This window comes from Centropristis striata, chromosome 13 (assembly GCF_030273125.1).
Source record: "Centropristis striata isolate RG_2023a ecotype Rhode Island chromosome 13, C.striata_1.0, whole genome shotgun sequence".
Classification (NCBI taxonomy): Eukaryota; Metazoa; Chordata; class Actinopteri; order Perciformes; family Serranidae; genus Centropristis; species Centropristis striata.
The window spans coordinates 13293775-13315835 of NC_081529.1; the positions used below are offsets into that span (position 1 = coordinate 13293775).

At 42.4% G+C, this 22061-nt stretch overlaps 1 protein-coding gene across 2 annotated transcripts in view; it reads right to left on the reverse strand.

Annotated features, from left to right (window-relative positions):
- The window catches only part of si:dkey-283b1.7 (von Willebrand factor C domain-containing protein 2-like), a 71477-nt gene that overhangs the window by 47618 nt on the left and 1798 nt on the right, over nucleotides 1-22061 (reverse strand). The window contains exons 1-3 of one of the 2 annotated variants that reach the window (XR_009395457.1): nucleotides 13056-13364; nucleotides 12767-12967; nucleotides 11247-11387 (exon numbers count right to left, since the gene is read on the reverse strand). Coding sequence is in view for 1 of the 2 variants with exons in the window: in XM_059347778.1 (XP_059203761.1) it covers nucleotides 11149-11387; nucleotides 21802-21931 (369 nt within the window). In the remaining variant the exon portion in view is untranslated. Of the gene's footprint in view, nucleotides 1-11107; nucleotides 11388-12766; nucleotides 12968-13055; nucleotides 13365-21801; nucleotides 21932-22061 lie in introns of those variants that run through there. The other variant, XM_059347778.1, reaches the window with a different exon arrangement.

The following is a 22061-nucleotide window of genomic DNA, read 5'->3' on the forward strand; positions in this document are numbered from 1 at the left end:
CCCTTTTGAGTAGCCACGCCCCTTTTAGTAGCCACGCCCCTTTTTACTAAGTAGTGAACCGTTTGTCCTACAGACTTGTATGAGGTGTCTGTGAACTCAGGACAGAGTCCCTGTTTAACTGCTGATTTAAACCACGAGAATCATCCGGCAGTAGTCCCGTGGCACTCCAAAATTTCCCTGGAATTTTGTTTCTAGTTATTCTTCCGTTTCTTCCGTGTCATTTTTCGGTCGACTACTCCTCCCAGAGTTTTGGTCGCACATACACAAAAAAGGTATCAAATCGACCGGCTCGGCCATGACAAGTGTGCTATGACTTTTCTAAGGGTTTCGACAAACGGTTTGCAAATTATTGGGCAAAAACACATCAAAAAATCCCCCCAATGTAACCCTATGGAGAGTCTAGAGTGGTGATGAAATCAAACAGAGTGTAGAGGGAGAGAAAGAATTGTCAAAAAATAAATTTGAAAACTGCGCTCCAGGCCACAAATTTCACTCTACAGAAATAATTTATACATAGAAACGTAGGAAAATTTGTCCTCTCACTCACAATCCTCTGGTAAAGCTGTCAGAGTTATAGTTTGGGCGCAGGACGCACAGATGCTCAAACAAAATGCACCAACTGCCGCATCGGCTCCCATATTAAAAATGAAGGAAGATTTCTCAAAAAAAAAATTTAACAGTTTTTTAAAATCGCTCTAACAAAGCTATTTTTTCATTTTTCTTAAAAAAAAACATATGTAGATGTTCAGGAAGAACTCAGGACGCTCAAAGTGAAGTCGGATCAATGATAGGTATTATGGTTTTGCCAAAAATGCTTTCTGTTCGAGGCCAGAATTTCAAGTTTGTCGACCTCTGTCTGCGGAACTGTCTCCATCGTCAGTTAATTTCAGTTGATTGCTCTGCTCTGATTGGTCGACTCCACCTGGCCACGTGGTTGCTTGGCTACCAAAGCCCCCCCCCCTCCTCCAACACAGACATTCTAACTGATAACTGTCAGTTTACTCTAAGTGAACAGACATGGCTTTCTTCATAAAACACGAGACCTTATAACTTGACCATACATTGTCCAATCTGCCTCAAACTTGTCATGCATGATGATGGTTCATCACTTTTCAGTTCTACATAACAATAATTCATAAATTCCCGCCCTTTTTATTAGCCACGCCCCCTTTCATAACCAATGAACCGTTTGTCCTAGAAACTTGTATAAGGTGTCAGATTACTCGGCACAGAGTCCCTGTTTAACTGGTGATTGATTACCCTGCCCCTTTTTATTAGCCACGCCCCCTTTTACTAACAAGTGAACCGTTTGTCCTAGAGACTTGTACGAGGTGTCAGTGCACTCAGCAGAAAGTCCCTGTTTAATCCCTGCCCCTTTTGATAAGCCACGAGAGTCACGGTCCAGAGGCAAGCACACAATCAAAATTTCTTTAGAAATTTTCTAGTTTTTCTTCCGTTTCTTCCGTGTCATTTTTCGGTCGACTACTCCTCCCAGAGTTTTGGTCGCACATACACAAAAATGGTATCAAATCGACCGGCTCGCCCATGACAAGTGTGCTATGACTTTTATAAGGGTTTCGACAAACGGTTTTCAAATTATTGGGCAAAAACACGTCAAAAAATCCCCCCAATGTAACCCTATGGAGACTCTAGAGTGGGGAAGTCATCAAACAGAGTGTAGAGGGAGAGAAAGAATTGTCAAAAAATAAATTTGAAAACTGCGCTCCAGGCCGCAAATTTCACTCTACAGAAATAATTTATACATAGAAACGTAGGAAAATTTGTCCTCTCACTCACAATCCTCTGGTAAAGCTGTCAGAGTTATAGTTTGGGCGCAGGACGCACAGATGCTCAAACAAAATGCACCAACTGCCGCATCGGCTCCCATGTTAAAAATGAAGGAAGATTTCTCAAAAAAAAAATTTAACAGTTTTTTAAAATCGCTCTAACAAAGCTATTTTTTCATTTTTCTTAAAACAAAAACATATGTAGATGTTCAGGAAGAACTCAGGACGCTCAAAGTGAAGTCGGATCAATGATAGGTACTATGGTTTTGCCGAAAATGCTTTCTGTTCGAGGCCAGAATTTCAAGTTTGTCCACCTCTGTCTGCGGAACTGTCTCCATCGTCAGTTAATTTCAGTTGATTGCTCTGCTCTGATTGGTCGACTCCACCTGGCCACGTGGTTGCTTAGCTACCAAAGCCCCCCCCCCTCCTCCAACACAGACATTCTAACTGATAACTGTCAGTTTACTCTAAGTAAACAGACATGGCTTTCTTCATAAAACACCAGACCTTATAACTTGACCATACATTGTCCAATCTGCCTCAAACTTGTCATGCATGATGATGGTTCATCACTTTTCAGTTCTACATAACAATAATTCATAAATTCCCGCCCTTTTTTATTAGCCACGCCCCCTTTTACTAACTAATGAACCGTTTGTCCTAGAAACTTGTATAAGATGTCAGATTACTCAGCATAGAGTCCCTGTTTAACTGGTGATTGATAACCCCGCCCCTTTTGATAAGCCACGCCCATTTTACTAACTAGTGAACCGTTTGTCCTAGAGACTTGTATGAGGTGTGAGTGTACTCAGCAGAAAGTCCCTGTTTAATCCGTGCCCCTTTTGATAAGCCACGAGAGTCACGGTCCAGAGGCAAGCACACAATCAAAATTTCTTTAGGAATTTTCTAGTTTTGTGTGCTTGCTTGCAAAAGCACACTAATTGTTATTCCGTGGGCTTATTTTGTGTGCTTGCTTGCAAAAGCACACTAACTATTATTCCGTGGGCTTATTAGTGCCACGGCTGAGCAGCGAGGCACTCATCTTCACTGCAAGCAGTGAGGATGAGTGCCTCGTGCGAAGCACGAGGCATCTCTTATTATTGCTCATGTTTATTATTATTTATATATTATAGATTATTCTTCCGTAAAAACTTTGGCGCGTAACTAGTCCCGCAGCTTTGAGAAATCGCGAAAAGTAAAAACGCCAAAAGTTGCGCCTTATTCGGGAATCGTGTGGAATGACTTTTTTTAGCGATCGGCGCGCACGTTTTCGCACAACGTGCACAAACGTGCACTTTTTGGCCCATCCGGAACGCATTGCGCAAACTTTGGGGCCTCACCATTCGCAAACCGTTGCTCATAAAATTCCGAACCGATTTAGAAAGTTGTAGGGCCTGAATTTAACTCTAGTCCTGTGAAATTTCAGAGCGATTGCACGTATAGTTTTCGCACGAAGTACGAAAACATTTCATTTTTTCCAAACTAATGGGGAGGGCGATTTTCCCATGTGTGTGTATTGCGCGGAATGTTCAGACTCTAGACTGGTGATGTCATCAAGCAGAGTGGAGAGGGAGAGAAGGAATTGTCAAAAAATAAATTTGAAAACTGCGCTCCAGGCCGCAAATTCCACTCTACAGAAATAATTTATACATAGAAACGTAGGAAAATTTGTCTTCTCACTCACAATCCTCTGGTAAAGCTGTCAGAGTTATAGTTTGGGCGCAGGACACAGAGAAGTGCCACCAAAACGCAACAACTGCCCCATTGTGTCCCATATTAAAAACACAGGAGGATTCCAGAAAAAATTAGATTTAAGAGTTTTTTTAGATCGCTCTAACAAAGCTATTTTTTCATTTTTCTTAAAAAAAAATATATGTAGACGTTCAGGAAGAACTCAGGACGCTCAAAGTGAAGTCGGATCAGTGATAGGTATTATGGTTTTGCCGAAAATGCTTTCTGTTCGAGGCCAGAATTTTCAGTTGGTCCACCTCTGGCTGCTCAGTTTGGCAGAACTGTCTCCACCTTCAGTTAATTTCAGTTGATTGCTCTGCTCTGATTGGTCGACTCCACCTGGCCACGTGGTTGCTTAGCTACCAAAGCCTCCCCCAACCTCCTACCCCCCCCCCCCCCCCCCTCCTCCAACACAGACATTCTCACTGAACAGACATTGTTTAACTGGTGATTCAAACCACGAGAATCATCCCGCAGTAGTCCCGTGGCACTCCAAAATTTCCCTGGAATTTTGTTTCTAGTTTTGTGTGCTTGCTTGCAAAAGCACACTAACTACTATTCACCGGGACTATTTAGTGCCACGGCTGAGCAGCGAGGCACTCATCTTCACTGCAAGCAGTGAGGATGAGTGCCTCGTGCGAAGCACGAGGCATCTCTTATTATTGCTCATGTTTATTATTTATTTATATATTATAGATTATTCTTCCGTAAAAACTTTGGCGCGTAACTAGTCCCGCAGCTTTGAGAAATCGCGAAAAGTAAAAACGCCAAAAGTTGTGCCTTATTCGGGAATCGTGTGGAATGACTTTTTTTAGCGATCGGCGTGCACGTCTTCGCACAACGTGCACAAACGTGCACTTTTTGGCCCATCCGGAACGCATTGCGCCAACTTTGGGGCCTCACCATTCGCAAACCGTTGCTCGTAAAATTCCGAACCGATTTAGAAAGTTGTAGGGCCTGAATTTAACTCTAGTCCTGTGAAATTTCAGAGCGATTGCACGTATAGTTTTCGCACAAAGTGCGAAAACATTTCCATTTTTCCAAACTAATGGGGACGGCGATTTTCCCATGTGTGTGTATTGCGCGGAATGTTCAGAATCTAGACTGGTGATGTCATCAAGCAGAGTGTAGAGGCAGAGAAGGAGTTGTCACAAAATAAATTTGAAAACTGCGCTCCAGGCCGCAAATTTCACTCTACAGAAATAATTTATACATAGAAACGTAGGAAAATTTGTGGTCTCACTCACAATCCTCTGGTAAAGCTGTCAGAGTTTTAGTTTGGGCGCAGGACACAGAGAAGTGCCACCAAAATGCAACAACTGCCCCATTGAGTCCCATATTAAAAACACAGGCGGATTTTTGAAATAATCAGATTTAAGAGTTTTTTTAGATCGCTCTAACAAAGCTATTTTTTCATTTTTCTTAAAAAAAAACATATGTAGATGTTCAGGAGGAACTCAGGACGCTCAAAGTGAAGTCGGATCAGTGATAGGTATTATGGTTTTGCCGAAAATGCTTTCTGTTCGAGGCCAGAATTTTCAGTTTGTCCACCTCTGGCTGCTCACTTTAGCAAAGCATTGTCAGTGACAGTTAGTTTCTGTTGATTGCTCTGCTCTGATTGGTCGACTCCACCTGGCCACGTGGTTGCTTAGCTACCAAAGCTTCCCCCCCTCCCTCTCTCCTCCTCCAACACAGACATTTTAACTGAAAACAGTTAACTCTTTTAACTTGACCATACATTGTCCAATCTGCCTCAAACTTGTCATACATGATGATGGCTCATCACTGATTGTCTTCATAACAATATTTCATAAATTCCCGCCCCTTTTGATTAGCCACGCCCCCTTTTACTAACTAATGAACCGTTTGTCCTACAGACTTGTATGAAGTGTCTGTGAACTCAGGACAGAGTCCCTGTTTAATTGCTGATTGAAGCCACGCCCCCATTGAGTAACCACGCCCCCTTTTACTTACTTGTGAACCGTTTGTCCTACAGACTTGTATGAGATGTCTGTGAACTCAGGACAGAGCCCCTGTTTTACTGGTGATTGAAGCCACGCCCCTTTTTAGTAGCCACGCCCCTTTTTACTAACTAGTGAACCGTTTGTGCTACAGACTTGTATGAGGTGTCTGTGAACTCAGGACGGAGCCCCTGTTTTACTGGTGATTGAAGGCATGCCCCCTTGAGTAGCCACGCCCCTTTTTACTAACTTGTGAACCATTTGACGTACAGACTCGTATGAGGTGTCTGTGAACTCAGGACAGAGTCCCTGTGTGAATGGTGATTAAAGCCACGCCCCCTTTGAGTAGCCACGCCCCTTTTACTAACTAGTGAACCGTTTGTCCTACAGACTTGTATGAGGTGTCTGTGAACTCAGGACAGAGTCCCTGTTTAACTGCTGATTTAAACCACGAGAATCATCCGGCAGTAGTCCCGTGGCACTCCAAAATTTCCCTGGAATTTTGTTTCTAGTTCTTATTTTTATTCTTACGTTTCTTCCGTGTCATTTTTCGGTCGACTACTCCTCCCAGAGTTTTGGCCGCACATACACAAAAAAGGTATCAAATCGACCGGCTCGCCCATGACAAGTGTGCTATGACTTTTATAAGGGTTTCGACAAACGGTTTTCAAATTATTGGGAAAAAACACGTCAAAAAATCCCCCCAATGTAACCCTATGGAGAGTCTAGAGTGGGGAAGTCATCAAACAGAGTGTAGAGGGAGAGAAAGAATTGTCAAAAAATAAATTTGAAAACTGCGCTCCAGGCCGCAAATTTCACTCTACAGAAATAATTTATACATAGAAACGTAGGAAAATTTGTCCTCTCACTCACAATCCTCTGGTAAAGCTGTCAGAGTTATAGTTTGGGCGCAGGACGCACAGATGCTCAAACAAAATGCACCAACTGCCGCATCGGCTCCCATATTAAAAATGAAGGAAGATTTCTCAAAAAAAAAATTTAACAGTTTTTTAAAATCGCTCTAACAAAGCTATTTTTTCATCTTTCTTAAAAAAAAACATATGGAGATGTTCAGGAAGAACTCAGGACGCTCAAAGTGAAGTCGGATCAATGATAGGTATTATGGTTTTGTCAAAAATGCTTTCTGTTCGAGGCCAGAAATTTCAGTTTTTCCACCTCTGGCCACTCTTCCGGAACATTCCGTTGATTGCTCTGCTCTGATTGGTCGACCCCACCTGGCCACCGGGTTGCTTAGCTACCAAAGCCTCCCCCAGCCCCCCACTCCCCCCCCCCCCCTCCTCCAACACAGACATTTTAACTGAAAACAGTTAACTCTAACTGTTACAGACATGGCATTTTTGAGACCTTATAACTTGACCATACATTGTCCAATCTGCCTCAAACTTGTCATGCATGATGATGGTTCATCACTGACCATTTCTACATAACAATATTTCATAAAGTCCCACCCTTTTTGATTAGCCACGCCCCCTTTCATAACTAATGAACCGTTTCTCCTAGATACTTGTATGAGGTGTCTGTGAACTCAGGACAGAGTCCCTGTTCAACTGCTGATTGAAGCCACGCCCCCTTGAGTAGCCACGCCCCCTTTTACTAACTTGTGAACCGTTTGTCCTACAGACTTGTATGAGGTGTCTGTGAACTCAGGACAGAGTCCCAGTTTAACTGTTCATTTGAGCCACGAGGATGACGGCCCAGAGGCAAGCACACAATCAAAATTTCTTTAGAAATTTTCTAGTTTTTATTCTTTTTCTTCCGTTTCTTCCGTGTTGTTTTTTCGGCCGACTACTCCTCCCAGAGTTTTGGCCGCACATACACAAAAAAGGTATCAAACCGACCGGCTCGCCCATGACAAGTGTGCTATGACTTTTCTAAGGGTTTCGACATACGGTTTTCAAATTATTGGGCAAAAACACGTCAAAAAATCCCCCCAATGTAACCCTATGGAGAGTCTAGAGTGGGGAAGTCATCAAACAGAGTGTAGAGGGAGAGAAAGAATTGTCAAAAAATAAATTTGAAAACTGCGCTCCAGGCTGCAAATTTCACTCTACAGAAATAATTTATACATAGAAACGTAGGAAAATTTGTCCTCTCACTCACAATCCTCTGGTAAAGCTGTCAGAGTTATAGTTTAGGCGCAGGACGCACAGATGCTCAAACAAAATGCACCAACTGCCGCATTGGCTCCCATATTAAAAATGAAGGAAGATTTCTCAAAAAAAAAATTTAACAGTTTTTTTAAATCGCTCTAACAAAGCTATTTTTTCATCTTTCTTAAAAAAAAACATATGTAGATGTTGAGGAAGAACTCAGGACGCTCAAAGTGAAGTCGGATCAATGATAGGTATTATGGTTTTGCCAAAAATGCTTTCTGTTCGAGGCCAGAATTTTCAGTTTGTCCACCTCTGTCTACAGAACTGTCTCCAACAGCAGTTAATTTCAGTTGATTGCTCTGCTTTTATTGGTCGACTCCACCTGGCCACGTGGTTGCTTAGCTACCAAAGCCTCCCCCCTCCCCCCTCCCTCCTCCAACACAGACATTCTAACTGATAACTGTCAGTTTACTCTAAGTGAACAGACTTCATAAAACATGAGACCTTATAACTTGACCATACATTGTCCAATCTTCCTCAAACTTGCCAAGCATGATGATGGTTCATCACTGACCACTTACACATAACAATATTTCATAAATTCCCGCCCTTTTTGATTAGCCACGCCCCCTTTCATAACTAATGAACCGTTTGTCCTAGAAACTTGTATAAGGTGTCAGATTACTCGGCATGAAGTCCCTGTTTAACTGGTGGTTGATAACCCCGCCCCTTTTGATTAGCCACGCCCCCTTTCATAACTAATGAACCGTTTCTCCTAGATACTTGTATGAGGTGTCTGTGAACTCAGGACAGAGTCCCTTTTTAACTGCTGATTCAAGCCACGCCCCCTTTGAGTGACCACGCCCCCTTTTACTAACTTGTGAACCGTTTGTCCTACAGACTTGTATGAGGTGTCTGTGAACTCAGGACAGAGTCCCAGTTTGACTGTTGATTTGAGCCACGAGAATGACGGTCCAGAGGCAAGCACACAATCAAAATTTCTTTAGAAATTTTCTAGTTCTTATTTTTAATCTTCCGTTTCTTCCGTGGTGTTTTTTCGGTCGACTACTCCTCCCAGAGTTTTGGTCACACATATACAAAAAAGGTATCAAATTGACCGGCTCGCCCATGACAAGTGTGCTATGACTTTTATAAGGGTTTCGACAAACGGTTTTCAAATTATTGGGCAAAAACACGTCAAAAAATCCCCCCAATGTAACCCTATGGAGAGTCTAGAGTGGTGATGTCATCAAACAGAGTGTAGAGGGAGAGAACGAATTGTCAAAAAATAAATTTGAAAACTGCGCTCCAGGCCGCAAATTTCACTCTACAGAAATAATTTATACATAGAAACGTAGGAAAATTTGTCCTCTCACTCACAATCCTCTGGTAAAGCTGTCAGAATTATAGTTTTGGTGCAGGACACACAGATGCACAAACAAAACGCACCAACTGCCTCATTGGCTCCCATATTAAAAATGCAGGAAGATTTCATAAAAAAGTAGATGCAAGTGTTTTTTTAAATCGCTCTAACAAAGCTATTTTTTCATTTTTCTTAAAAAAAAATATATGTAGACGTTGAGGAAGAACTCAGGACGCTCAAAGTGAAGTCAGATCAATGATAGGTATTATGGTTTTGCCAAAAATGCTTTCTGTTCGAGGCCAGAATTTTCAGTTTGTCCACCTCTGTCTGCCCCGGTGGCGGAACTGTCAGTTAATTTCAGTTGATTGCTCTGTTCTGATTGGTCGACTCCACCTGGCCACCTGGTTGCTTAGCTACCAAAGCCCCCCCCCTCCTCCTCCAACACAGACATTCTAACTGATAACTGTCAGTTTACTCTAAGTGAACAAACATGGCGTTTTCTTCATAAAACATGAGACCTTATAACTTGACCATACATTGTCCAATCTGCCTCAAACTTGTCATGCATGATGATGGTTCATCACTTATCAGTTCTACGTAACAATAATTCATAAATTCCCGCCCTTTTTGATTAGCCACGCCCCCTTTTACTAAATAATGAACCGTTTGTCCTACAGACTTGTATGAAGTGTCTGTGAACTCAGGACAGAGTCCCTGTTTAACTGGTGATTGATAACCCCGCCCCTTTGATTAGCCACGCCCCCTTTTACTAACTAGTGAACCGTTTGTCCTAGAGACTTGTATGAGGTGTCAGTGTACTCAGCAGAAAGTACTTGTTTAATCCCTGCCCCTTTTGATAAGCCACGAGAGTCACAGTCCAGAGGCAAGCACACAATCAAAATTTCTTTAGAAATTTTCTAGTTATTCTTCCGTTTCTTCCGTGTCATTTTTCGGTCGACTACTCCTCTCAGAGATTTGGCCGCACATACACAAAAAAGGTATCAAATCGACCGGCTCGCCCATGACAAGTGTGCTATGACTCTAAGGGTTTCGACAAACGGTTTTCAAATTATTGGGCAAAAACACATCAAAAAATCCCCCCAATGTAACCCTATGGAGAGGCTAGAGTGGTGATGTCATCAAACAGAGTGTAGAGGGAGAGAAAGAATTGTCAAAAAATAAATTTGAAAACTGCGCTCCAGGCCGCAAATTTCACTCTACAGAAATAATTTATACATAGAAACGTAGGAAAATTTGTCCTCTCACTCACAATCCTCTGGTAAAGCTGTCAGAGTTATAGTTTTGGCGCAGGACGCACAGATGCACAAACAAAATGCACCAACTGCCTCATTGGCTCCCATATTAAAAATGCAGGAACAGTTTTTTAAAATCACTCTAACAAAGCTATTTTTTCATTTTTCTTAAAAAAAAACATATGTAGACGTTGAGGAAGAACTCAGGACGCTCAAAGTGAAGTCGGATCAATAATAGGTATTATGGTTTTGCCAAAAATGCTTTCTGTTCGAGGCCAGAATTTTCAGTTTGTCCACCTCTGCCTGCGGAACTGTCTCCAACAGCAGTTAATTTCAGTTGATTGCTCTGCTCTTATTGGTAGACTCCACCTGGCCACGTGGTTGCTTAGCTACAAAAGCCTCCCCCCTCCCCCCTCCAACACAGACATTCTAACTGATAACTGTCAGTTTACTCTAAGTAAACAGACTTCATAAAACATGAGACCTTATAACTTGACCATACATTGTCCAATCTTCCTCAAACTTGCCAAGCATGATGATGGTTCATCACTGACCACTTATACATAACAATATTTCATAAATTCCCGCCCTTTTTGATTAGCCACGCCCCCTTTCATAATAATGAACCGTTTCTCCTAGAAACTTGTATAAGGTGTCAGATTACTCGGCATAGAGTCCCTGTTTAACTGGTGATTGATTACCCCCCCCCCCCCCTTTTGATTAGCCACGCCCCCTTTTACTAACTAGTGAACCGTTTGTCCTAGAGACTTGTATGAGGTGTCAGTGTACTCAGCAGGAAGTCTCTGTTTAATCCCTGCCCCTTTTGATAAGCCACGAGAGTCACGGTCCAGAGGCAAGCACACAATCAAAATTTCTTTAGAAATTTTCTAGTTTCTACCTGGCCTTTGTCCCGATGAGACGTTTATTAAACACTCCAGTTCACGGTATCACATCCAGTCTGGGAACATACGGCCTCCCCCCTCTCCCCCTGGATTCGTCCCGAGGGGGATTGGTAGGCTTGCTGGGTGTTGTGCTGGGCGGTGGGCGCTGCTCACAGGTGGCCTGGGGATGGGTGTGCCATGTCCCGTCTCGGTAGGTGCAGTAGCATACGGTCTGCTCGTCAATGTTCACACGCTCCCCTGCTGGAATCACACGGTACCCAGCAAAGCAGTTGGGACCTAGGAAACAGGAAAGGCACATTTAATAAAGGGGAATCTTGTTTTATCCGTGATATGCACGAGTGACAGACGTGTGGTTTATTATCACTAATGGTATCATTACTTGTTTGTATTAAAAGGGACGAAAGCTTATTAACTATCCAAAATACTCACACCATTAACTATTCCTGTAACATATTAACCACAAAATCGCAGGATTGCATTGACAAAACACTGTGAACTTTATACTAGGTTTTAACCTAGTGTTATATTTGAATAATTTTAAGAAGGCAGATAGCCAATGTGTTTTTCTCCACTGTAGCTTTCGTGTTTATCACAGACAGACGTGAGACAGCGCAGTTTGGTTTGTGTTCCCACAGAAGTTATCATGTTTAGGTATTGTAGCTCATAGATACGTGCCTGTAGGAACAACACACACACACACACACACACACACACACACACAATTGGTAACTGGCTGATAGAACTCGGTTGTGTGTAGGTCCTACTTCTGTAGAGGATGAAATGTGAATTATTACAGAGATCAGGGCTCATTCTGACTGGGATCCTGCAGAGTGATGTCAGTCTGAGACCAGCAAAGCATAACTTCACCTGTAATTTAAAGAAAGCATTGAGACCAGTCTTTTTTCTCCGGTTGTGTTTATTCTTGGGCTTCCAATCTACGAACCTGACAACTCTAGTCCTGTTTCAACTTACTCACATTCAAATATAATGTAATACATTCCCAAAGCTGCTCAGAGTAATCGCGTACATGGCTCTCCTGCCAGCAGTCAGTTGTGGTTAAACATGCAGGGACTCACTGAATGAGAACCGTTAATACTTGTTACCAAACAGTTAGCTATTAATTTATCTGATAATGTGTTAAACTTACTGTTGTGTTCTGTGTAGCCCTCCCAACCAACTCTATTTTATTACAGCATTTTCATGGTAAAACCCCTTATACGTAATGACACCTCAAGCATGGGAGCTGAATTGGAGGGAGTCCACAAAAATTAAAGTTTTACTGTGTTTACCTCAACTAGAGCATATGCCTCTGACTACGGTGCAGAGAGTCCGGGTGGTTAGCTTATTTTATAGCTATGTTGTTATTGTGAGCTTTAATACTCCCATGCATGCACCTTCAACACACTGTAGCCCTAATAACATCACATTCAATAAACAGCCTGACTGCAAATACACAACAAGAATGTTTATTACACAAAAAGAAAATATAGGCAATCACTCTTTACTTTTTGACCTGGTGACCCTTTGAGTCAGAGAAATAAAATAAACAAAAAAATATACCCGGGGTTTTGTAAGTCAGTTATGGTACCATATCGTTGGCGCGCATGTTAAGTTGGAGCTCATGTATCCTTGTGAAAATGTTTCTCAGTACTCACGGACAACCACAGTTTTCTCAAACCCTCGGTTCAGAAGAGTAAGGTGAGTGGAAATGAAGAAACTAGTCCTGCTGACACGTGCTCCTGCCGCAGCAGGTTCTCTGGCGACAGCGTGGATCCTGAGCACCCTCTACAGCAGCAGCAGACCAGCGGCAGGCATGCTGGCAGGCATGTAGGTCCGAAGCCACGGAGGCAGGCACACTAAGCATAAATTCAAACACTAATAAACTCACTGCTCGTTCTCATACATTTTCATATTGTTACCAGTTCAAATAATGTTCATACTCACTCAGGAAACTCGGCGCAAAATATGTCTCCCTCCCACACACGTGGTCTCCTTCCAGCTAGCGGGGACAAGGCTAACTCTAGCTCCATACACAAACGATAATGGCGTCTCGGACATTCAGTACAATTCCCGGCTGAAACAGCTTTGAACTCGGCTCACTTTCACATTTAACACCGGTAACACACAAACAGACTATCCAGTTTAAGGTTTTAGTAACACCAGTAACTTTAAACAGTTTCATATAGCTTACAACTACTTTTCCATGGTGTTGTCACTCTTTTTCCTCGTCTCTCCCCGTTACTAGCCTGAGCCTCGTCCCTTCTCTTTTTAGTCCCACCCCCCTTCCGAATCGGTAGATAGTTGACAATCGTTTCTGACAGGCACGGATTGGCTAATAACAGATTCTTCTTCTTCTTCTTTGTGTTGTTTTATGGCGGTTGACAAACAACTTTTTGGTGTATTACCGCCACCTACTGATATGGAGTGTGGACCGGGACTTTACACATTCCTGAGTTTAACTAAATAATAATAAAATAATAATAATAAAAATAAATTAATTAATTAATTTAAAAAAAACAAAAAAAAAGGAGAAAGTACATAAATTATATTCTCTCTATTAATCTTGTTCTCCTAAGATACTGTAACAAAAAGGAATAACATTTCTCCTCTGAACTTCTTTGTAAAAGATCAAAGTTCAACTTAATTTCTTTAAGGTTCAATATCAGTTCCCTTCATCATTTGAATTCTGTATGTTTGTTGTATTTCTATTAAAACATCTGGCCTACCTTCTGATTTGTTATTTCTCACACTGATTAATGATGAACTGGAGTCAGAGCATACTACTGCTCTTAAAGGTCTCACCTCTTCAACCCACTGTAATGCTAGCAAAATCGCCAACATCTCTCCTGTATACACTGACAGTCCATCACTGATTCGTTTGTGTATTTTAATACTAAATTCTGGGACTATGAATGATATACCGATTTTATTAGTTGAGTTTTTTGAAGCATCTGTATAAATCTGAACATATCTATAATAATTATTTTCTATATATGTCTTTATTACTAGTGGATGTAAAATAAATTCCTTATCTATGTTCTTTTTTCCCAGCAATGTTAGATCAACAATGGGATCAGGAAGTATCCATGGATGTATTACAGAGAGTGGTACCGTTTGACAAATATCTATTTCATTTACTTCAAGTTCTTTTGCTTTCTGCTCAATTACCCCTCCAAAACTTTTTGTTTCTCTTCTCTCTTTCTCCCAACATTGTTTCAGTATATCTTGTGTTGGATGATCTTCATTATGTCCTTTTAGATTAACCCAGTAATTTATTGATAACTGTGTTCTTCTTAATTCTAATGGCATTTCTCCCATTTCCACTTGTAATGCTGATGTAGGGGTTGTTCTAATAGCACCTGAGCATAGTCTCAAAGCCTGATACTGAATATTGTCTAACCTTTTAAGAGATGTGTTTGCTGCAGAACCAAATACTACACAACCATAATCTAACACTGACCTGATTAATCCTATATAAATGGTTTTCAGTGATGTTCTCTCAGCTCCCCATTCATTTCCTACCAGACATCTCATTACATTTAAAACTTTCTTACATTTATCATTCATTTTCTGAATATGTACATTCCATGTTATTCTTTCATCAAACCACAAACCCAAAAATTTGAATTGTTTCACTCTCTCCAATTCTTGATTATATAATCTAAGATTTAAATTACGCACACTTCTTTTTCTTGTAAAGAACATTGTCTTTGTTTTATCTACAGAAAATTTAAATCCCCACTTAAATGACCATTCTTCTATTTTGATAATAGCCTCTTGTAATTTATTCACAAGGAATTCCAAATTCCTACCCCTTTTCCAAATTGCCCCATCATCCGCAAAAAGAGAAAATCCCATCCCCTTTTCTACACTCATAAAAACATCATTTATCATAATAGAAAATAACAAAGGACTGACTATACTCCCCTGAGGCGTTCCATTTTCAATAACTAATTTCTCTGAATAACACTTCCCTATTTTAACTTGAATAGATCTTCCCACCAAAAAATCCTTGATCCACCTATACATTGGGCCTTTAATCCCTAATTTGCTTATTTTAATTAATAATCCCTCTTTCCACATCATATCATAAGCCTTCTCTATATAAAAAAATATGGCTACTACACTTTCCCTATTAATCTGAGCTTTCCTTACCTCATGTTCTAAACATAGAGCAGGGTCCTAATAACAGATCGATACCTGGTTACTCAAATAAACAAAAGAAACGTCATGAGACATTCACAGCCCATGAAAAACATGGGACATTTTAGTACTTTCCCCAAATGAAGTGCACTTAATTTCTCTGTATTAATTCAAGCTTATTTTACCATAGAACTAATATAACAGGCAATATTGCAAAATATACTAAATATTTGTAAACCAAACACATGTTAATACATATCATTTATAGCAGGGCGCTACATCTACTTTAAATAAAGTTCTAGACTGCAGGTTATGTGACAACAGATTAATGTGTGTATGATATTGATAGAAGTGTGCAATATTATGCACAGGAAGACTCTTATCACTGTCATGGGGGGAAAAAAACCATCCCTCCAGATGCTATTATTTTTTTCCTGTGTTCATTATATGTGATATTTTCAGTAAGTATGATGTTTTGGCTGGACATATTGAATGCCAATACCAACAGCCTTGGTATCATTTGCATCCCTAAATCACAGATGGGGGTTCCTTTATTTGGCAGCTACCTGTGAAACAATTACCAACAGCAGCCAGCAGGAGGACAGGAAGCACAGTTCATCTGATGCCAGATCCAACTGCGTTCCATAAAGCACAGCTGACGTGAGGGAATTTGGCAAACAAAAACAATGTAAAAAATTATTTTTTTAAATCAATGACGCAACAAACCAAACCATCTGTCCCACTGTTGGAGCAGAGGAGCAGTAAAAATATAAACTACAACTCCACTACAACTGCCATAAAGCAGCAAGGCAACTGGGAACCAGCATGTGTGGTTTTCTTTAAGCTGCTAAGAGAGACTCAGTGGAATTATGCCTTTTACTCTTTGGCTGCTTTGGCTTTATGTTTTATTCTACAACACATAATACAAGTTGCTATTATCCGAGCTGCTATTCCTGTCTGACACACACACAAAATCCACCAATGTTACAGAGGGACTTTAAAAGCATGTATGACATAACAGGGATGGCTCTGTAAGCTGCAGGGTGTGTGAGGTGATGTAACCGAGGAGAGCTGCAGGGTGAACACTTAACAGCCTTCTAATGATGTGTGTAAACCATGCAGAGAGCATTAGCTGAAGTGTGTGTGCATGTACATTATCATTTCCTTCTGGGGACTTTTTTCCTCTGTATAAACATCAACCTTATCTGGACCAGTCTAACGCGGCAAAGATGTGATTTCTGTCAGGGGTGGCTCAAGACCATTTCAAAAAGTGGGGCCGTTTTAAGAAAATACAAATTCTTCCTGCAGGGGCGGTGGCACTCTCTCCACCATCTAATTTAAAAGATGTCAGATGACATCAACAATCTGTGATAACATTATCAGAACAAATCAGTAATACTCTTATTTTACAGAAATGAACAGCAAATAGTGTAGAGTAATCATTTAATGAATGGGTTCTTTCATTTATTAAGAATATTATTTATTCTGGGGACAGCAGCAGCTCACTAAGCCTCTCTTTGTGTTATGTTATTTTATGTTATGTTATGTTATGTTATGTTATGTTATGTTATGTTATGTTATGTTATGCATTGGTGGAATGTAACTAAGTACATTTACTTAAGTACTGTACATTTTGAGGTATTTGTACTTTACTTGGGTATTTCCGTTTTATGTAACTTTATACTTCTATTTCACTACAGTTTTAAGGCAAATATTGTACTTTTTACTCCACTACATTTAGCTGACAGCTTTTCTCTTCTTTTTTTTTTTTAAATTAAACATCGTAAGAGTATATTAACTAGTTCAAATGAGCCCTATCTTGAAGAAATGTAAATGCTGCATACATAAATGCATAAATACAAATAATCTAATAATATATTTAGAACATATAAACAATCTGAGTGGGTCCATTCTGCATAACGAGAACTTTTAATACTTTAAGTACATTTTGATGCTGATACTTTTGTACTTTTACTAAATAAAGTTTTGAATTAAGGACTTTTTCTTGTAGTGGAGTAAATTCACAGTGTGGTATTGGTACTTTCACTTAGCAGCAGCAGTAATATTTATATTTAAATCAATATGATAGACATTTTCTTATGAACAGTCATGGAAAAAATTATTAGACCACCCTTTTCCTTCAATTTTGTGTTCATTTTAAGGCCTGGTACAACTAAAGGTACATTTGTTTGGACAAATATAATGATAACAACAAACATAGCTCAAGAGTTTAATTTAAGAGCTGATATATAGCCATTTTCCATGGGTTTCTTGCTAATAAGCAAAATCATTATCAAGAAAACGATGGAAAATGGCTAGATATCAGCTCTTAAATTATTATATTATTATTATCATCAATATATTTGTCCAAACAAATGTACCTTTAGTTGTACCAGGCATTAAATTAACAAGAAAGCATGGAGAAAACAAGGGTGGTCTAATCATTTTTTCCATGACTGTAATTTAAAGAAACGTTACCTCACCAAATTGATTAAATTCCACTGGACTCCTAACTTTTCGTAGGAGATTAGCTGGTGTTTTGCTTTGTTTTCCTCATGATTCAATGTAGTTTGAATCCCACTGAGTTTTGTGCACTAAGATTAATGACGAAGAAGTCAGTTCATTGACATGGATCATTCATTTACAGATAACAGGTTATGGCTTTTACTCTCTTACTTTATCTAGTACAGTTACTGAAGCAATTGTTTTTTGGTTCTTTGTTTATTAGTTATAATCTGTCACGAGATGAGTAGCTCTGGAGATGTTGTGGTCAAAGGAATAAAAATGTGCAGGATTAACACACTATGCATCAAACTACAATGCTCCATTACTGTCGCAGTTCTAAATAACTACTTCAAATAAGTACATTTGTTACATAAAATTTAAGTAACAAATGTACTTATTAAGAATATTATTTATTCTGGGGACAGCAGCAGCTCACTAAGCCTCTCTTTGTGTTAAGTTATGTTATATTATGTTATGTTATGTTATGTTATGTTATGTTATGCAGTGGTGGAATGTAACTAAGTACATTTACTTAAGTACTGTAAATTTTGAGGTATTTGTACTTTACTTGGGTATTTCAGTTTTATGTAACTTTATACTTCTATTTCCCAACATTTTTAAGGCAAATATTGTACTTTTTACTCCACTACATTTAGCTGAGGTCAGCGCACCTCGCCCGGCACGGGTAAACCGGGGCCCCCTCCTGTAGCCAGACCCGGGAGGGGAGCACGCAGGCGAGCGTCTGGTGGCCGGGCTTTTGTCCATGGGGCCCGGCCGGGCTCAGCCCGAAGAAGCTACATGGATCCGCCGACCTGTGGGCCCACCCCCCGCAGAGTAGGGCATAGGGGTCGGGTGCAGTGGGAGTCGGGCAGCAGGCGAAGGCGGGTACCTGGGTATGCTGACCCCCGGCTCCAGCGGTTGGCTCTGGGGACGTGGAACATCACCTCGCTGGTGGGGAAGGAGCCCGAGCTTGTATGGGAGGTGGAGCGTTACCAGCTAGAAATAGTTGGGCTCACCTCCACACATAGCGTGGGCTCTGGAACCAAACTCCTGGAGAGAGGCTGGACTCTCTCCTTTTCCGGAGTTGCCCAGGGTGAGAGGCGCCGGGCGGGTGTGGGGATACTCACAAGCCCCCGGCTGAGCGCCGCTGTGTTGGAGTTCTCCCCGAGGAACGAGAGGGTCGCCTCCTTGCGGCTGCAAGTCGCGAGGAGAAGGTCTCTGACTGTTGTTTGTGCCTATGCAGCGAACAGCAGTTCGGAGTACCCGGCCTTCTTGGAGTCTCTGGGTGGTGTCCTGGAAGGGGTACCGCCTGGAGACTCTATAGTTCTTCTGGGAGACTTCAAAGCTCACGTGGGCAACAATGATGGTACCTGGAGGGGGGTGATTGGGAGGAACGGCCTGCCCGATCTGAACCCGAGTGGTGTTTTGTTATTGGACTTCTGTGCTAGTCATGGATTGTCCATAACAAACACCATGTTCGAACATAGAGTTGCTCATAAGTGTACCTGGTACCAGAGCACTCTAGGCCAAAGAACGATGATCGATTTCATTATCGTATCGTCAGATCTGCGGCCGCATGTTCTGGACACTCGGGTGAAGAGAGGAGCAGAGCTGTCAGCTGATCACCACCTGGTGGTGAGTTGGATCAGGTGGCGGGGGAGGATGCTGGACAGACCTGGCAAACCCAAACGTGTAGTGAGGGTGAACTGGGAACGTCTAGCGGAGGCCCCTGTCTGCAGAGTCTTCAACTCACACCTCCGGAAGAATTTCTCCAACATCCCAGGTGAGGTTGGGGACATGGAGTCCGAATGGGCCATGTTCAAAGCCTCAATTGTTGATGCGGCTGGTAGGAGCTGTGGCCTGAAGGCCGTCGGTGCTTGTTGTGGCGGCAAACCCAAGAACTAGCTGGTGGACACCAGCGGTGAGGGAGGCCGTCAAGCTGAAGAAGGAAGCCTTTCGGTCTTGGCTGGCTGAGGGGTCTCTGGAATCAGCAGACAGGTACCGTTCGGCCAGAAGGGCTGCAGCTGCGGCAGTCGCTGAAGCAAAAACTCGGGTATGGGAGGAATTCGGGGAGGCCATGGAGGAGGACTTTCGGTCGGCCTCAAAGAGGTTCTGGAAAACCGTCGGGCGTCTCAGGAAGGGAAAGCAGGGCTTGGCCCAAGCTGTATTCAGCGGGGGAGGAGACCTGCTGACCCGACCTGTGGATGTCGTCGGATGGTGGAAAGAACACTTTGAGGAACTCCTTAATCCAGCCAACACGTCCTCTGTAGAGGAGGCAGAGTCTGAAGACTCAGGGGAAGACTCACCAGTATCCCTGGTAGAGGTCGCCGAGGTAGTCAAAAAGCTACCCGACGGCAAGGCGCCAGGGTTGGATGAGATTCGCCCTGAGATGCTGAAGGCTCTGGACACTGTTGGGCTGTCATGGTTGACACGCCTCTTCAGTGTCGCGTGGAGGTCTGGGACAGTGCCAGTGGAGTGGCAGACCGGGGTGGTGGTTCCCATTTTTAAAAAGGGGCACTGGAGGGTGTGTTCCAATTACCGTGGAATCACACTCCTCAGCCTCCCCGGAAAAGTCTACTCCAGGGTGCTGGAAAGGAGGCTCCGGCCGATTGTCGAACCTCGGATTCAGGAGGAACAATGCGGCTTCCGTCCTGGCCGTGGAACAACGGACTAGCTCTTTACCCTTGCGAGACTTCTGGAGGGGTCATGGGAGTTTGCCCATCCAGTCTACATGTGTTTTGTGGACTTGGAGAAGGCCTACGACCGTGTCCCTCGGGGAGTCTTGTGGGGGGTACTGCGGGAATATGGGGCACCGGGCTCGTTGCTACAAGCTATCCGGTCCCTATATAACCAAAGTGAGAGCTGTGTCCGCATACTTGGCACAACATCAAACACGTTTCCAGTGGGTGTTGGCCTCCGCCAGGGTTGCCCCTTGTCTCCGATTCTGTTTGTGGTTTTCATGGACAGGATCTCAAGGCGCAGCCGGGGGGAGGAAGGGATTCGGTTTGGTGACCTAAGAATTGCATCTCTGCTTTTTGCAGATGATGTGGTTCTTTTGGCTTCATCAAGCCGGGACCTCCAGCACTCGTTGGGGTGGTTTGCAGCCGAGTGCGAAGCGGTTGGGATGAGAGTTAGCACCTCCAAGTCTGAGGCCATGGTTCTCTGCCGGAAAACGGTGGACTGCCCCCTCTGGGTGGGGAGAGAGGTACTGCCTCAAGCGAAGGAGTTCAAGTATCTCGGGGTCTTGTTCACGAGTGAGGGTAGAACGGAGCGTGAGATGGACAGGCGGTTTGGTGCAGCGTCAGCAGTGATGCGGGCGTTGTACCGGACCGTCGTGGTGAAGAAGGAGCTGAGCCAGAAGGCAAAGCTCTCGATTTACCGGTCCATCTACTTTCCAACCCTCACCTATGGTCATGAACTTTGGGTAGTGACCGAAAGAGCAAGATCGCGGATACAAGCGGCTGAAATGAGCTTCCTCCGTAGGGTGGCTCGGTTCAGCCTTAGAGATAGGGTGAGGAGCTCAGACATCCGGAGGGAGCTCGGAGTAGAGTCACTGCTCCTTTGCGTCGAAAGGAGTCAGCTGAGGTGGTAATATATTAAGAACATATAAACAATCTGAGTGGGTCCATTCTGCATAACGAGAACTTTTGATACTTTCAGTACATTTTGATGCTGATACTTGTGAGAACCCAGAGAGCCTATTTTCACTGAGATAGCATGACATCAGAGGTCACATGACTGCTTTGAAAATCGCAAAAATAGCCTAATTTTGCAGCATTTTTTTCAACATGGTATCCTAACATGCATATGGTGCCTATAGATTCCAATACAGAACTTCTAGTTTCATATAATTATCTCCAGTATATTCTTAAAAAAACTGAGATACACAAGCGGCCCGCCGGCGGTACACTAAGTACTTTCTGACTTCCCTTCTACTTCAGTGTCACTCAGCTCCAGGCCTGTTGGTTCCTATTGAAGATGGAAATGACTCACAAATTGTATTGTGTCATTTCATCAGGAGAAAACACTTGCACTGACTTACCAGTCTTACAAATGGGGCAGCAGTGATTGGGTTCATAGGTAGGGTTGACGCAGTGAGGCGCAGGACAGTCCGAAATGCTGCAGTACACCTCTCGGTTGGCTTCGCATCGACATCGCTCACACCTTGATAACTGGGACACACAAAGAATTTGAATGTTATTGGCTAGTTGAATAACCCGTGGTCATTGCAGTAAACAAATGAGACCAGCGCAGAGGTAATCTCAATGCTGTCAGTTAATGTCCAACAAACAAAGAAAAGAC